Genomic DNA, 19034 nt, shown 5'->3' on the forward strand with positions numbered 1-19034 from the left:
AATGACTGTGCCATCGAACTACTGCCAGGCACCACGCCCCCTCGTGGTCGAATTTTCCCTCTCTCGCAACCTGAGACTGCAGCTATGAACGCTTACATCTCCGAGGAGCTAGAAAAGGGCTTTATCAGACCATCCACATCACCTGCTTCAGCTGGCTGCTTCTTCGTAAAAAAGAAGGATGGCAGTTTACGGCCCTGCATCGACTACCGAGGATTGAACGAAATTACTGTCAAATATCGCTATCCCTTACCATTGGTTCCAGCAGCCAACAACTCCGCTCAGCCCAGTATTTCACCAAATTGGACCTCCGCAGCGCCTACAACCTCATCCGTATCCGACAGGGAGACGAGTGGAAAACCGGGTTCTCTACCAGCAACGGCCACTATGAGTACCTCGTTATGCCCTTCGGCCTAGCAAACAGTCCTTCCGTGTTCCAGGCTTTTGTAAATGAGATATTTCGAGACATGCTCAACCAATGGGTCATAGTGTACATTGACGACATCCTGGTCTACTCTAATTCCTTATCAGAGCATGTTCAGCATGTTTAAGCAGTGCTCAAACGCCTCATCCAGAACCAGTTATACGCTAAAATTTCCAAGTGCGAGTTCCATCAAACATGTATATCGTTCCTGGGTTACATCATCAGCCCCGAAGGCGAAGCCATGGACCAACAGAAAGTCGATTCAGTGATGCAATGGCCACAACCAGAAACTATTCGACAACTGCAACGATTCCTGGGCTTTGCCAATTTCTATCGACGATTTATAAGAAACTTTAGCTCAGTAGCTGCTCCACTTACCGCCATGGTTAAAGCTAATAATGCCCGCCTCAAGTGGAACCCAGACGCTACTCGAGCATTTACCCAGCTCAAAACCCGCTTCTCCAGTGCACCCATTCTGCGTCATCCTGATCCCGAGCAACCTTTCGTGGTTGAAATCGACGCTTCTAACACTGGCATTGGAGTCATTCTGTCCCAGAGATCCCTATCTACGAAGAAGCTCCATCCCTGTGCTTTCTACTCCCGCAAACTCAACTCCGCGGAGAGGAACTATGACGTGGGAAACCGTGAACTCCTCGCTATGAAGGCTGCTTTAGAGGAGTGGAGACATTGGCTCGAGGGCGCCAAACATCCATTCACCGTCATCACAGACCATAAAAACCTGGAATACATTCGATCCTGTAAACGTCTGAACCCTTGACAGGCAAGATGGGCTTTGTTCTTCACGCGCTTCGACTTTCAAGTCACATACATCCCTGGCTCGAAGAACATTAAGGCAGATGCTCTCTCCCGCCTCTCAGGCGAGGAAACATCAGATAACGGTGATGAGCCCATTCTCAAAGATCCCCTGATCATCGCTCCCATTCAGTGGGACATCGAGCATGAGATTCTACAAGCCTCTGAACACAGTTCCACGCCACAGTCCTGTCCTGAAAATAAGATCTTTGTTCCCCCGTCACTTCGTGAAAGACTCATCGCCGAAGTACATAACCACCACAGCTCCGGTCACCCAGGCAGCACTGCCACAGCACAATTAATTCAATCCCGATACAGGTGGTCATCTATAAATAAGGACATCATCAATTTCATTAATAAATGCTCACCCTGTCAGATGTCCAAACACTCCCGTCACCGTCCAGCTGGACTGCTCCAACCCCTGGAGGTGCCACGTCGTCCCTGGTCACACATTGCCATAGATTTCGTCACCGACTTACCTCTATCGCAAGGAAACACCACCATCCTCACTGTTGTCGACCGATTTTCTAAATCCTGTTGTCTTATTCCCATAGCCAAACTGCCTACAGCCATGGAAACGGCCGAACTGCTCTGCGAATTTGTGTTCCGATATTATGGTCTCCCTGAAGACATCGTATCGGATCGAGGGTCCCAGTTTACCTCCCGACTATGGTCCGCCTTCTTTAAGAACTTCCAAGTGAACATTAGCCTAACATCCGGCTACCATCCCCAATCCAACGGCCAAACAGAGCGGCTGAATCAGGAGATCGGCAGATTCCTTCACACCTACTGTCATTCCAAGCAGGATGAATGGGCTAAATTCCTCATGTGGGCAGAATACGCTCAAAACTCCCTGAGAAAGGCATCAACAGGTTTGACTCCATTTCAGTGCGTCCTAGGCTTCAAACCTCCTCTCTTCTCCTGGTCCGGCGAGACCACTGAACTTCCCGCTGTAGATACTTGGTTCAGAAGTTGCGAGGAAGTATGGAACGCAGCTCACACCCATCTCTCTCACGCCGTACGGCGATTCAAAGAACAAGCCGACCGACACCGTCGTCCTGGTCCCACGTATTCCCCAGGACAGTGGGTATGGCTCCCCACCCGTGACTTACGCCTCAGACTACCCTGCAAGAAGCTCAGCCCCTGGTACGTGGGTCCTTTCCAAATAGACAAACAAATATCTCCTTTTCGTTCCGACTGACACTCCCTGATCAATACCGTATTTCTCCCACTTTCCATGTCTCTCTGCTCAAGCCTGCTGTTGGTCCAGCCGAGGCAGATAGGGAGGTGGCAGCCGGTGAACAGGGTCCCCCGCCTCTCATGATTGATGGAGAGGAGGCCTACCAGATCCACGAGATCCTGAGATCCAGACGCCGGGGTGGACAACTCCAATACCTCATCGATTGGGAGGGGTACGGCCTAGAAGGAAAGATCATGGATCAACCGTAAGGACATTCTTGACTCAACACTACTGGAAGAGTTCCACTTACAACATCCGGATATGCCGGCCCCTCGCCCCCGTAAAAGACCCCGGCGTCGAGAATCGCCTCACTTCAGGAGCCGTTCGTTGGGGGGGGGCTCTGTCACCAACTCGGTCCCAGTCATTCCCCTCGCTGGCCAGCAGAGGCCACCATCTCTGGACTTCTAACATTACGTCATCCCTTCACTCTGATTCCAGCACACCTGATCTCCATTCCGCTAATGACCCACGTACCCTTTATAAGCAGCTCACACTCACTCATCTGTGCGAAGTCTTGTTTAGCCCCGGCCAGCATTTCTGAGCGTTCTATCCTGCCTGATCTCCCGTTTACTACTTCAGCCCGTTTCCTGACTCTGCTCTGCCTTCTGCCTGCCCACGACCAAAGCTTGTTACACGGACTCTGATACTCGCTGCCTGCCCTCGACCAAAGCCTGTTACACGGACTCTGAATCACGCTGCCTGCCTCTGACCCATGTCTGGTAATCACTCTGTGTCTGTCAATCGCCAGCCCTTATTCATTGATGTAAATGTTGTATGTTCGCACAGTCGTGCGTGCTGTATGTTGATTAAGTGTGACTTAATAAATACTGCAAATGGATCCCTCCGTGTCAGTCTCCCCGTTACAGCTATTAGCTCCCCTGTTATTTTTTCCCCAATTTCGGTTTAACAGAGAGTAGATTTTTTCAACACATTTTCAACACATAATAGTTTTAATAACTCATCTCTAATAACTGATTTATTTTCTCTTTGCCATGATGACAGTAAATAAAATTAGACTAGATATTCTTCAAGACACTTCTATACAGCTTAAAGTAGCATTTAAAGGCTTAATTAGGTTAACTAGGCAGGTTAGAGTAATTAGATAAGTTATTGTATATCCATGGTTTGTTCTGTAGACTATCGCGGTGAAAAAGCTTAAAAGGGCTAATAATTTTTACCTTAAAATGGCTTTTAAAAATTGCTTTTATTCTAGCCGAAATTAAACAAATAAGACTTTCTCCAGAAGAACAAATATTATCAGACATGCTGTAAAAAAACAAAAAACAAAACTGATTTCAACTGCAATTCATTTGTTTAGCAACTTCTGACTTGTTCTTTACAACTTTTTATCATTAAAGTTCCTCCGAGTCACCTCCAGTTGTTAATAATAATAGTACAACAGCGAGCGCATCAAGTATGAAAACCTCCAAAACTTAAGGCTGTGTGCACTCAGTCTATAGAGGCTTGTCAACCTTGTTTCATTTCCCATGTTAATTTTTTCTTTTATTTAAAAAAGAAATTCCCAAGTGCTCTTTAACAGAGAGAATATTATTGTCAACACATTTCTAAACAAAATAGTTTCAAGAGTTCACACTTAGCTGATGATTTACAAAGCTTGTTTGGCATGCTGTCCCGGGAGAGAGCCCCGAGCTCAAGGGCTCCTCGAGCCCGGGGCTTCCTCCCGTTGGCAGAGCAAGAAGGGAGCCCGAGCTCGGTGGATCTCAGAACTCCCCTGCTGCTGTAGCTAAGGGAACGTAAGGAATTAGACAAACTTGATTGTTATGTATGTTGAATGTCTTTGGATGGTGGGAGGAAACCGGAGAACCCGGGGAAAACCCACGCGGACACGGGGAGAACATACAAACTCCCCACAGAAACACCCACCGGTCCTGTGGAACTAGGACCGGCAGTGTTCTTGCTGTGTGGTTCGCAGTGCTAACCACTGGACCGCCGTGCCGCCCAATCACAGGTAAAGGAGGAGAATAGGGGAGGAGGGGGGTTTCTTCCAAACGAAGATAAAGTGAACTGAAAACTGAGGCTATTTATGGTGCCTTAGGGCTCATATGATTGGAAAATTAGTGATTAGCAAATACGAGACTGGCCGTGATAAATCATAAGCACGTGATCCTCTCGAAATTAGTTTATGAATAAACTTCACTTAAATGACTAAATTCTAATAACTGATTTCTTCCGTAGTCTTTGCCACGATGACAGCACATAATATTTGACTAGATAATTTGTAAGACATTAGTATTCAGCCTAAAGTGACATTTAAAAATGTAATTAGGTTAAGTAGGCAAGTAAGATCTATTGGCCAAGTCATTGGGTAACTGTAGTTTGTTTTGTATTTAAGAAGGCTAACAATATTGACCTTAAAAACGGTTTAAACATTTTAAAAACTGCTTTTATTCTATCCAAACTAAAAGAAATAAGACTTTCTCAAGAAGAAAAAAAATACATACAACATTTCAAAGGAGGGTGATACAGTGGCTAATGTGGTTAGCACAGTTGTCTCACAGCAAGAAGGTTGCTGGTTTGAGTCCCAGATGGACCAGGATGGCTTATTGTGTGGAGTTGACATGGGTTTCCTCTGGGAGCTCCAGTTTCCCCCACAGTCCAAAGACTTGCGGTATAGGTGAATTAGAAAAACTAAATTGACTGTACTGTATGAATGTGTGTGTGAATGAGAGAGTGTGTACATTATATTGTGTGAATATAAACATGGATTAACATAAAAAAAAAAAATTCATGTTGTGCAGTAAAATAACTTTATCCTAGGTTTACAGAGCTTTAATAGTAAGGTTGTGGATTAAGCACCTTTTTCTCAAACAAAAATAAATAAATATTCTACACTATGAACACAAATAGTTCCAAATAGTAGTTTAATTTTTGTTGCATTTTTGATCAGCATCATGAACTAATGATATTTGACTAAATTGACCCCCAACAGAAAGACTCCTGCTATATGAGTCAAATGGTGTAACCAGTTACACCCCTTGACATTTCAACTTAAAATGAAATTTGTCAGGCATTATCAATAACATCTATGTAAGCACATGGGCTTGGTGGGAATATTTCAAATTTAACTTTTAAATATAATACTTATTTTTATAATATTGAACAATTATCAGTGCATTTCTGGGGTCTTACCATTTGACATGCATATCTAAGAATAGCTGACCATACCTTAAAAAGGTCAAAGTATCTCACATTTTAAAAAGAGTTACTAACCTTTGCATGCAGCAATTAGTCTTATCAAGATTTCTTCTCTGTGATTCAATTTCCTGTCTAACTGTCTTGTGCACAATATTAACAAAATGGCTCAATAAATGGTGGTTACACCATCTTGACATTTCAGAAATTTGAGGTGACAGACAAAATTCCCCAAATGAATTATAATATTTAAAACAAGTGTGCTATATTTACCTTTATTTACTATTAAATATGTCTAATGTAAAATTATGCCAGACTAGCCGATACAATGTTTCATTGAGGCTTTCACATTTTTTAAACAAGGTAAAATATTTGGTACCAATTTTTTTTGGTTACACCACATTGACATTCTTGCAATAATCCCCTAAAAATTTTCTTAAAATGGATTAATACCAAAAAATTAAACTTGGTCCTCAAAATAGAGAATGTATGCAAGTAATTTGCTTATTTATTTTGAAACTGTAACCTACTTGAATTTATTTAAAAGACATGGACACAAAAAAAATGAGCATCACGTCATTGACCCAAATATGAAAAACCACTGCTTTTATGTCTTCTTCATCTCGGGAGGCTTCTTCAGTTCATTCATAACAATTTGCTTTTGTATAATGTTATTATTATTAGCAGTATTATTTATTATATCCATATTTATATGTGTTTTATTAAAAACAAGCTTAGATTTGCCCACCTGTCAGGTTTTAGACCATACGGGGCACAGCATGTGTTTTAGGATATAACTCAGGATTTTGAGCACACTTTGTTATTATTGTTCATTTATGAGTTTGCTGGAAATTAGAACTGAATTTAGAAATAGTTTTGAAACAAATCTTTGCGCTTAACAAACACAATTAATTATTTATAGACTAATTGATGTCTGCGAAAAGGTTTCCCTATCCAAGAGCGAAAGTGAAAGTAGATCCATTATCTCTCATTCTCACGCAGTAGATGCTCTGTTTAACAGTTTTCTGTAAAAAAAAAAACTGTTAACTGTTTGCTAGTAAAATGCTCATTTTTTCCACTTAGACTTACTTTACGTCCTGTAAATAGCGAATGTGCTTATGGCACGACGCAGCTGGCTCTTAAAGGTAATAGGAGATGAGACTCTAATTGGTTTATTCTCAAAACACACCTATAACTTATTAAGAAAATAAATTTAACCCTTTTAGACCATGCGCCATGCGCAAAGTGGATTTTCCCGTCCATAAATTAGCAAAATTGCGTTCTGACACGCCCTGAAAGCGTTTGCGCCCTGCGTTTTGCACTCTGCGCATGGACCGTCAAAATAGAGGCCATGATGCTTCATTTTTCCTAAAAGAACCCATGTGGCTCAGTTAGAAAAGAAAAGTCTAATAAAAGTGTTGGGGGGGGCATATATGTTGATACTAAATGAACACTGAACTGATTTAAACACCATTAATAATATTTAAGTATTTATATTATTTATGAGTAAAGTGGACTTTTAAAATGGCTTATGGTTATGGTTATTTTTACATTGTATGAATATACTTGTAGTTGTTATTTTGAGCAGACAATAGCAAGATACTCGATGATGTACTTACCCTTCACTGAGAGAGTAACAGCAGAGTTTGATTGTGTTGAGACTGATCTGATGAGTCCTTTACACCAGTACTGACCCTGATCAGACTCAGCAGCTCTACTGATAGTGAGAGTGTCTCTGTATACAGTGTGATTATGAGTCAACTGTACCACACTGTCTGTGCTGTCCTTATACCACTCATATCTCCAGCTACTGTAATAAGGTGTTATCTCACACTTCAGATTGACCTTCTCTCCAGTGAACACAGCACTGTCGGGTGTCACAGTCACTGTAGATCTGGGTAAAGCTGAGGAAAACAACAAAAACAAAGTTATCAAACTCATAAGCCAGTGAGATAGGCTCCATATCCATTAACTTAGAGTCTGCCTAGAAGCAGATGGCCCCATTCTAGGTAGGCCATGAATGAAGAACAATTGCTCTGTTGAATGCCACTCTGATGTACATACATGTCAAGAGCCCAAAATGGGCAAAGCAGATTCAAGCAGGACCTGATCTGGCATCGTGAAAGATAGACAATTAAAGCCTGCAGCACTGTAGGCCTCACTTCTTTAGGGGGACATTAGGGATGTTGGAATGCAGCAATGTACAGAGACATCCTAAATGAAAACCTGCTTCAGAGTGCTCTTGACCACAGACTGGCGCGACGGTTCATCTTCCAGCAGGACAATCACCCAAAGCACATCGCCAAAATATCATTGGAGTGGCCCAGCCAGAGCCCAGACCTAAATCCTATTGAACATCTCTGCAGAGATCTGAAAATGGATGTACACCGTCGCTTCTCATTCAACCTGATAGAGCTTGAGAGGTCCTGCAAAGAGGAATGGGCAAACATTCCCAAAGACAGGTGTGCCAGGCTTGTGGCATCATATTTAAAAAGACATGAGGCTGATATTGTTGCCAGAGGTGCATCAACAAAGTATTGAGCAAAGGCTGTGAATACTGCTGTACATGTGATTTTTCAGCTTTTTTATTTTTATTAAATTTACAACAATTTCAAAAACTGTCATTATGGGGGATTGTGTGTAGAATGTTAAGAAAATAAGTTAGCTTAATCCATTTTGGAATAAGGCTGTAACATAAAAAATGTTTAATGAATGCATAAAAAGCACTATGAATACTTTCCTCAAGCACTGTACAAACCAGTCTTAAGTGTGTACAAGAGTTTTGGTGGACGATGATATTTAACTCACCCTTCAATGAGAGAGAAACTGCAGAGCTTAATTGTGTTGAGACTGATCTTCCATCTATGAGTCCTTTGCACCAGTAATGACCCTGATCAGACCCAGCAGCTTCACTAATAGTAAGAGTGTCTCTGTCCACAGTGTGGTGATGAGACAGCCGTAACACATTTTTTATGCTGCCCTTATACCACACATACCTCCAGTTCCAATTTTTAGGTGTTATCACACACTTCAGATTGACTGTCTCCCCAGTGAATACAGGACTGTCTGGTGTCACAGTAACTGTAGGTGTGGGAACATCTAAGAAGAATGACAAAACACAAAGTGACTCCAATAGCCGTTTCAGTGAAGATAAATGCATTTATAAATTCTTCACAACAGTGTGCAATTTGTGCATTATATTTGCTCTATTGCTGTCAATAGTTTAGTCATGTTAGTGTTTTCGGGTCCTCAAACACCTCTGACTCTCCACAGAAGCAAAATGAAGGAGAGCTGAAGATATGAGGAGCAGCTGAATCTGAATGAGCTTCAACAGACTGAAGACTTCAGCAACTAATTTAACAGCAGCATCTGTAAGTCACGCCAGGGGTGCAACTGCACATTTACTGAGGTGTATGCGATTTTAAGTAATGCCCCAACTATTTTTTTTATCATCAACATGTCAAAGTTCTGAACGCAACTGAAATTGTATGAAATAGTAAAAGTATAATTACACTAATGTTAAGTCACAAAGAATTACATCTTATCCCAACCCAAATTTCTTCTTAATTCCATTTTCCTCACCAAATGATTATAGCACCTTGACATGTCTTGTTTTTTATACTTTTTGTACATTTTTCAAAACAAAATGATAGATTTGGGAGGCAAAAGAACTTAAAATGCAATCACTTCTCACATGCATATGTGAGAGGTGTAAGGTTTGTCTTTGCATGAACAATTGACTAAAACTGCTATCACACCTTTCACAAAGTGAAATAAAAAAAACTGTACAATGTTTAGTGTAAAAAATAGAGACAAACTGCCTGAAAAATTTTATTTTATCAAAATGTTATGGGCCAACTTTTTTGGAACTAAATTGAACTAGTTCTGAGACTTATATCTGAGACTATACTATAACTATATCTGAGACTTCTGTAGTGAAAACGGCTAAAACTGTTAAGTTAGCACTTTTAAACATTCGATCACTCAATAATAAGTCACTTTTAGTCAATGATTTTATCAACACAAATTGCCTTGATTTTATGCTTTTAAATGAAACTTGGCTAGATGACAGTTGTAGCGCAGCAGTTCTGAATGAAGCAGCTCCTTTAAACTTTGACTTTTTAAGTGTTTGCAGAGTTAATAGAAGATGTGGAGGCATCACTGCCCTGTTTAAAGATGTGTATGAATGTAAAGGTCAAGAATCTTGGTGTGACTCTGGAGTCAGATCTGAGTTTCAACAGTCATGACAAAGCAGTCAGTAAATCAGCATACTATCATCTCAAAAACATTGCAAGAATGCTTTTATCAGCAGCAGGGTGGATTACTGTAATGGTCTCCTCACTGGCCTTCCCAAAAAGACAGTTAGACAGTTGCAGCTCATCCAGAATGCTGCGGCCAGGATTCTGACCAGAAGCAGGAAATCAAAGCACATCACACCTGTCCTCAGGTCTTTACACTGGCTCCCAGTTACATTCAGAATAGATTTTAAAGTATGATTACTGGTCTATAAATCACTAATTGGCCTAGGACCTCAATACATTACAGATATGCTCACTGAATACAAACCCACCAGATCACTCAGATCTTTAGGATCATATAAACTAGAAGTTCCAAGAGTTCAGTCAAAGCAGGGTGAATCGGCTTTTAGCCACTATGCTCCTCACTGCTGGAATCAGCTTCCAGAAATGATCAGATGTGCTCCAACATTAGGCACATTCAAATCAAGACTGAAAACACATCTGTTTAGCTGTGCCTTTACTGAATGAGCACTGTGCTGCGTCCGACAGATCGCACTATTATGTTTTTCGTTTTCTTTTTCATTCTTTTATAATCTGTTTTAACACATTTTAAATTGTTTTTATTTGTTTTTAATCATTTTTATTGTCTGCATTTTATGTCCTAAACTTGTCTTTTTTATTCCTGTTTATGTAAAGCACTTTGAATTGCCACTGTGTATGAAATGTGCTATATAAATAAACTTGCCTTGCCTTGCCTTGCCTAATATTAATGCATTTGTTGATAAAACTGGCCTGCCCCTTACAGCCCCTATCCTTTATTTACTGATCATCCACCACCACTGTCCCCACCCCAGCTCTTTACTTGACAATTAAACCACTGAACCCCCCTTTACTTACCGACCATCAACATTAATACCAATGCTATAAAAAAGTCCAACAACTGAACAACCAGTTGGATTTAGATCAAAGACACTGTTCCTCCCAAACATGCCTCTCTATGTATCACCAGGTATCAAGGTCATTACCTATGTGGGCGTTGAAATCACTCAGAAGAACAATGAAGTCCCCGGTCAGAGCACCTTTCAGTAGCCCTCTCAAAGCCTCCAAGAAGGCTGGGTACTCTGCAATGGTGTTTGAGCTTTAGGGACAAACTACAATGAAAGACCTATCCCCTACTCCAAGGTACAGGGAGGTGACCCTCTCGTTCACAGGTGAAAACTCCCAACACATTGCAGCTGAGTTGGTGAGCTATAAACAAGCCCACACAAGCCTGCCGACTCTAGAATCCAGAGTAGAAGATCGTCCAGCATTTCTCAACAAGTTCCAGAGCCCAAGCTGTGCATGAAGGTGAGCCCGACTATCTCAAAGTCAGTACCATCTTTCTGCAAAAACTTAGACTCCTTCCCTTCCAGTGAGGTGACCCAAGATTCATGTCCCAAGAACCAGTTTCTGTGTCTGATGATCAGGTTGTCATGGTCCTGACCTTCAACCATCACTCATTTTATCCTAATTATAACCAAATGATTCAATTTTTAAAGCAGGAAAAATATTCCCTTTTCCAATAGACATGTGATGCAACAGGAGTGCTTACATTTGCATGAACACCACTCCCTGAGCAGAGGTTTTGCCCCTTTAAATGAATATCTGTGCCAGCAAAACCCCCTCATGCACAGTGCATCTGAGTGAGGGTGTGCATTAGGGCCAGGACACACCAAGCAGATGCTTAACAACTAGCACCAATGAAACCCAACTGTGGTTGACCAAAATGCTGTGTGTGAACACATCAAATGGACAAAACATGTCAGAAATGACAGCCACATTCTGGTCATGTCTAAGAGGTTGTGTCTCTCCATTCAGCGGGAGGCAGTACTCTGAAAACGGCTTCGGCTATGAGGGGAACTCAGAAGACAGCTCCGGCCATAAGGAGAACTCAGAAGACGGCTCCGGCCATAAGGGGAACTCAGAAGACGGCTCCGGCCGTTGGAGAAACTCTGGAGACAGTTCCTGCCAGTCAAGGTAACTCTGGAGACGGCAGTGCGGGAAAACTCTGGATAGGATTCCGGCCAATCGTGGAAACTCTGGAGATGGCTTCGGCCGTTCAGAGAAACTCTGAAGATGGCCCTGCCCATTCGAGGAAACTATGGAGTAACTTTGGAGACCACTCTGGCCATTCAGGGAAACTCTGAAACTTTGGCGATGGCTTCAGTTGTGAGGGAAACTCTGGAGATGGCTCCAGCCATTTAGGGAAACTCTGGAGATGGCTATGGCCGTTCGGGGAACTAAGGAGACAACACTGGCTGTATGGGAAGCTCTGGAGATGGCTCTGGCCGATCGGGGAATCTCAGAGGTCTTTGATGTAAACATTATACCACAAAGTGATGATATTACGGACCACTACCTCTTACTATATAAGCTGTGTTTACCTGAAATTAGCAGATATATCTCCCTAGTAGAACTATTGTTTCATCCACCAAAGATGAATTCACAAATAACTTACCTACTTTCTCTATTTCGAAATGCACCCGCAAATGACCTTAATGTAGTAACCAGCAGTTTGGATGCCATCTTCACTAGCACACTAAACACTGTGGCACCCATCAAATTAAAAAAGGCTAGAGAGAATAAAACTACACCATAATATAACAGCCATACTCTCGTACTCAAAACAGCAACCCGTGCCCTGGAACGTAAATGAAAAACTAATTTAGAAGTCATTAGAAATGCGTACAGTATGTCCAGCTATAGGAGGGCTCTAAAATCTGCCAGTAGTGATGTGCGGAACGATACTAAAATATCGATATCTCCGATACCAGCTTTGTATGATCTAGAATCTATTATTTTATTGAAATATCGATATTTCCATTATTTGGAGCAAATATGTATTTTATTGGAAGTAGAAACACAGCGGAAAGTAACCACAATTACCCTAGTTTCTCTGAATATTGCCAACTTAGTCGGACTACTTGTTCTTCCGCCTACAAAGTCATGTGTATAATATGGCACTGTACAACTGCAGACTCAGAGGACGCTAGCTTGCTAGCCACTCAGTCCGCTGGGCTGGCAAATGCGAAGTTATGTGTTGAGCTTCTTCACTTTCATAAACTTAAACGTTGCGGTTTGTGACAAGTGTAACAAAAACAGTGAGGTACTGTGGTGTAGGGTCCAGCCAGTTGGTCCAATGACGGTATCCACTGGTGGATGAAGGTTCACTGCATGTTCGGTCTTTCCAGTGCACAATGTTGATTAATATTAAACTTAACTCATATCTGACTCCAATTTTAGTATGAGGTGGTTTAGAATATTAATATATTTATCCTCGTTTTATCTGACTCCAATTATAAAACATTGAGAAGGGTATTTTGTTTCCATTCACATTAATTTAGATTATGATTGAATATTCTCTTCGGTTCATCATTTTATGTTATTCTCGTTCATTGGGATTCCTATAACATCCTGAATCTTGTACCGGCCGAGTATACAATTTCTTAAGCACAAGCATGTCAGTCTTGGTCACTAAACAGTGGCGATTGACCGCTATCCTAAAAAGGCAGAACCCTACTTACTCAGATTAGGATATTTTTTATGCGATCCCCATAGGTCTGCTACCTCCTAAATCAGACAGAGCTATTTAGTCATATAACGATCAATACTATAGAATTAAGCAGACCAGTCGTACTTAAACTAGTAGTAACTTTGAATAATCACTATACTATCTAAATAGTATTATAAGTTTATCGGGTGAAGGACTATCCCCTTAGATATCCTTTTACAGCCTAAGTATACATGAATAAATGCCAATTTGTTAGTCGGAGCTCTAGAGACATCGTATAGCGTGCCGCAATGCTCCGTCTACCGTGTTCTAGTCCGCTACTAACCTGAACAGGGGCTTGCGGTGCTATGAAATTACCACAATCTACTAAAGATAATAACACGAACTCTGTTTGAATCATTCAAAACATAACAATTTATTAGTCAGGTAAATGTATTATGCCAATTCAATCAGTTAATTCATAAACGATCAATACAAAACATTAAATTATCAAAGATAAATCCAAGATGAAAAAGATGCATACCTGACTTTGAAATATACATAACATGGAGCAAGCCATGTTATGGGCTGATCTGGTTAGGCAGAATCGCCCTGAGCCTTTCTCAAACCCTACCTTAAATAATCCAAGAATTCCCTCAAGGAAGGGTGTGTGCATAACAAAAGAGCTTTCACACTTGGTGCTGCCTGTGGAAAGTCACACCCTTCACAGTGGTTCAAAAGATGCCTGAAGTTATATATTTATTGTTTTGATTATGTCTGTTTCTGAGAGAATGAGACCATTGTACCAATCACACTGAGACATTTCAAATGATATCAAACATGATAGTTAAAGTCAGTTTGGTTAATCTAGAACATTCAAACATTGAAATGACCATATGTGTGAGATGGGGTGGATGAAGCCGAGTTTCAGCATACTCAGATGCAAATGCAGCAGGAACTGGTTTTTCCTGCATTCCCACCTGCTGGGTTGTGAAGTCACCAGTCTCTGTTTTCAGCTCATGTTTTGAATTGTCAAAGACATCAAAAATATTTTTAATATTTAAATTCTTACAGTGGTAATACCACAAAACTAATCAAACATCTACATAGAAATCACAAGACAGATTATGACAACGTCATGACTAGGCGGTCAGATGAGGAGGATAGGAGAGGTACAGGTGCTGCTTGGGCGAGACAGACATCGCTTTCAGAGTTCTTAGGTGCAGCAGGCAGGCACCATCCAGGTACAGAGGGAGAAAATGCTGCGATGTGGCTGTATTAGGTGTCTTGGGGTTTTTTTGTGACAATGATAAAACAAAAAAAGGTTCAAAACACTTTCATGAGAACCGGATTAACATGTCACTAAATGTAGAAGTGTAAATGTTTATTTAAGATGTTCAGGCAGGCGTTTTAAGATAAACATGCTCAGAAGCTGTCAATAAATATGTCAGTTCGCTTTTTTGTATAATAATTCTTGATCAATAAACAAGAATAACCCGTAATATGGTTCATATTCAGTATAAAGTGACACTTTTAAGCACACAACTTGTTAATTTAATTACCCAAACTATCTGCCAGGACTGAGCACCACCGCAAACTGAAAGAGAATAATAATAACAATCCTGGAGATGGCACTGGCCGTTCTGGAAACTCTAGAGATGGCACTGGCCGTTCTGGAAACTCTAGAGATGGCACTAGCCATTCGGGGTACTCTGGAGACAACACTGGCCATTTAGGAAACTCTGAAGATGGCACTGACCATGCAGAGAACTCTCACAAATATATTTTTGCAAATGCATGAGTGTTTGAGTGTTTGTCTTTGATCTTTTAAAAGGAAACTGTGACTAAGATATTTTATAACTACATCGTGTGTTTGTTTACTTACTGCAAAAAAAAAAAATAAATAAACAGAAAGCAAATTATGATCATAAACTCCGGCAAAGAGAATGAGAATTCTGATGTGATCCATGTTGTAGCTATAAAACATACACTGCACATTACCTGCAATTCTGAAATTTAGATTTCGTTGAGAATGAGTGAAGGACATCAGACCTATAACAGAAGAACAGAGATGAAGCATTTTCATTAACTCAACCCTCTGCAAATGACCATTTCTCAACTGAAGATGCTTAAATGTCATTTGTGTGTTTTGACTGATTTTTCTCTTTGTCAAAGTTCATGCTTAGCTGATGATTTATAAAAGCTTGTTTGGCATGCTGTCCCGGGAGAGAGCCCCGAGCTCAAGGGCTCCTCGAGCCTGGGGCTTCCTCCCGTTGGCAGAGCGAGAGGGGAGCCTAAGCTCGGTGGATCTCAGAACTCCCCTGCTGCAGTAGCTAATGGAACACAAGGGGTTAGACAAAAGCTTGATTGTTATGTATGTTGAATGTCTTTGGATGGTGGGAGGAAACCGGAGAACCCGGGGAAAACCCACGCGGACACGGGGAGAACATACAAACTCCCCACAGAAACACCCACCGGTCCTGTGGAACCAGGGCTGGCAGTGTTCTTGCTGTGGGGCTAGGGGAGGAGGGGGGTTTCTTCCAAACAAAGGATAAAATGAGCTGGAAACTGTGGTTATTTTTAGTAGCTTAGGGCTCATATGATTGGAAGATAGTGATTAGCAAATGCGAGACCGGCCGTGATAAATCATAAGCACGTGATCCTCTCAAAATTAGTTTATGAATAAACTTCACTTAGATTATTGCAAATTTGTGTCACACATTGTCTTCTCACTGGGTCATTCAAATGCAATTAAATGGATAACACATCTCTCTCTATTTTTGTTTAATGGAAATAAACCTGTTTTATTAAAAGTAAAAAATCTCACTGATTTAAGGTGGTCTTAACTTGCATTAAAAAATAAACACAATGCACTTAATGTATTGTATGACACTTGTGCTGCTCTTGAGGTGTGATACAGGTTGGGTTTGGGGCAGGTTTGGTGGTATGGGTATGTTTGAGGGTGAGTTAATGTGTAAGGGATAGTCAACAGTGTACAAATGCACTTACAGAAATCAATTACAGATGTAATTACATGCAGGTATTTAATCAAACACAAATACAATGTAAAATCATTTACACAACGAGTGTAATACAATAATGGAAAAACCAGAAGACCAAGTGGTTTAATGGAATCCATGTCATCAGTATTGTAATGCAATGTTATGTGTATTTATATAGTGCACTTATTGTGTATGGCCATACACCCAAAGCGCTTCACAATCATGAGGGGGGGGTCTCTCCACACCACCTGGCACTATAATAATCAATACACCACATATATATATATAAAAAAAAACTGCTAATGATGCTGTTGCCTGTTGCTGGTGTTTTGTATTAGTGCATTTATTGTCTAGAAAAATGTTAGTATTAACTTCCCAGTTAATGCGCTCAGCACATGATGATAGAAGAAAACAGACAAAAGGTGCGTTCGACATGAAGCTCAGCTGCAGCCGGTGATCAACGAGATCACTGAAAAAAGTGTTGCATGCAGAATTGTTGCAAACAATTTATTTGTGTTGAATTTAAACAAACAAATTAAGTTTAATAATGTTCAACTTAATTTGTTTGTTTAAATTCAACACAAATAAATTGTTTAGAACCACTTAACGTAAACAAATTGAGTAAATCCAAGGAATCATCTTTGAATAATTTTTTTCAGTGATTAGCCGAGCGCAGGCGGGGCGGAGTTGAAAACGGAGCCGTCAAGACGGACAGCTGGACACTTCGGGACTCAAAGTTGCTGCAGTCATGATGACCGATAACATGGCGTCATCATATTTTTTTGTTATTTTTATTTATAACAACAAAACATTTACAAATAAAACAGAATACAGTCTCTACAAACTGTAGTTCCTTTTTAAACAATAAGGGAGAATTATGAATAAAATATATAACAAATGCATGAGAGAAATAAGAGGAAATGAGAGGTTAATATAAACATAAAAACGAACAGGTCTATTAAATACAAAGCAATAAGCATAAATTGTAGGCGTTAAACATCAATCTTTAGGCTAATACTTCTCGTTTGAATCTGCTAAAAAAGGGTTTACATATATGTACATTTATAGATATAAAAATTTCCAATGTAAAAAGCAAAACAAGGTGTTTTGATTAGGTCTTAATAAATGACATTATTTTGGATGATGAATGAATTTTCAAAAAAGCATTTTAATCCAAAAAGATTGTGTTGAAAAGAACAAAAGATAAAATAAGTGAGCTATGTAGAAGTTTCCCAGAAAGAGCAGGTAGCCTTTAAACTGCTAGACAGGAAATAAAATATTTATTTATATTATAATAATAAAACCATTTTATAATTATTTAATAAAATAGTTCTTTACTTTAATTAGTTAAGAGAGCTTTAGGGTGGCAGGATCAATGATGATGATTTTCTTATTTCAAGTCTGTAAACCTTATTTGAGTTCATATTTAGGTTATTCACTAAAATATACACAAAAATATATCATTTAAATCGTTCATGGAGATGAATGCAGTAAATAGTCTGTATAAAAAAGTTAAAAAATAAACCTGTGCAAACAAGCTAACCTTTATAACCAGATTATTTAACAAAAGATGATACTGCAGTAAAATATTTGTAGTCTTTTAATAAGCAAGATGTGTACAGGATAGAGAGGGTGTGAAATGTGAATTGTTTGTTTTGAAACTTTTGAATCGGAATTTGTCCAATTATAAACCCGAAATACACGTGTTTGTTCTCATGTGGTGAACTCGGCCAATCGTGTAATATCGGTGTCGTCATCAAAGCTCCTGCAGTCGCTCTTCAGAAGCTGCATGGTCTGAGTTTGCCGTCTGATCTCGGAGCGCTGTCGCGGTACTTTGATGCCACATGTGACAGTCACGTGGCGTCGGCGCAGCATCAATCCGGACAAGAGTTCTAACCAGAATGCACCGCTTTAAGACAGATTTCGATCGATCTGCGCAGCGCTGCATGAAGTCGAACGCACCTAAAGTGTCCAGCTAACAAATACCATGTGTCCCAGTCTCATTTAGATGTATCAGATAGACAATAAAAAGTATTCTACTTCTGCAACTGATCATCATGTAACACATAATCAAACTAAATCTGAACAATAAACACAATGAGCAGCAAGACTAAATTCAAACACCACAAGACACGCAATCCTGCTTTTGTCTTCGGCTGAATACAATTGAATTAAAAACAGAAAATAACTGTGTAATATGATCAAACACTCACAGATGATGAGAGGCAGTGCTCTGGAGCCCATCCTGTCGCACTAATAGACTGCATTAAGTGTGTTTGGTGAGTTCAGACATACACTTCCTGTGTTTAAACAGTCATTTCACACGAAGAGAAGTGGGAGAAGGAGACAGAACTCTGAATCTGAATAGCTCCTCAGTTTCTGTATTGTTCACTTTCAGCCAATGTTAATAGGCTCATAATTAAAGGGATAGTTCATCGAAAAAAAAATATATATATACTTACTGTTTACTAGAGATGCCACTATTCTCAATATAATATTGAACCGTACGGTACGACCTCCACAGTTCAATACGTGCTTGTGAATTGCGGTTTTCTCTGTTTTACATTTAAATACTGTATGTGCGCTTTATATCTCCCCAAATTGATTGTGTGTGCCTCTAAATCCACAAGCTGAGATG

At 40.3% G+C, this 19034-nt stretch overlaps 1 protein-coding gene and 1 long non-coding RNA gene across 2 annotated transcripts in view; one reads left to right on the forward strand and one right to left on the reverse strand.

Moving 5' to 3' along the window:
• LOC147842964 (uncharacterized) overlaps positions 1 to 8998 on the forward strand; it is a 277603-nt gene extending 268605 nt beyond the window's left edge. The window contains exon 11 of the long non-coding RNA XR_015944703.1: positions 8901 to 8998. This is a non-coding gene — a long non-coding RNA (uncharacterized LOC147842964). The remainder of the gene's footprint in view (positions 1 to 8900) is intronic.
• Positions 1 to 18690, reverse strand: part of LOC147842979 (Fc receptor-like protein 5) — a 35676-nt gene extending 16986 nt beyond the window's left edge. Inside the window, exons 1-4 of the mRNA XM_087260236.1 lie at positions 18610 to 18690; positions 15396 to 15446; positions 8436 to 8726; positions 7247 to 7531 (exon numbers count right to left, since the gene is read on the reverse strand). Of these exons, the coding sequence (XP_087116362.1) occupies positions 7247 to 7531; positions 8436 to 8726; positions 15396 to 15446; positions 18610 to 18640 (658 nt within the window). The 5' untranslated portion in view covers positions 18641 to 18690. The remainder of the gene's footprint in view (positions 1 to 7246; positions 7532 to 8435; positions 8727 to 15395; positions 15447 to 18609) is intronic.
• Positions 18691 to 19034: the final 344 nt, after the last annotated feature.

Source organism: Danio rerio, chromosome 7, assembly GCF_052040795.2.
Source record: "Danio rerio strain M-AB ecotype USA chromosome 7, GRCz13ab, whole genome shotgun sequence".
Taxonomy (NCBI): Eukaryota; Metazoa; Chordata; class Actinopteri; order Cypriniformes; family Danionidae; genus Danio; species Danio rerio.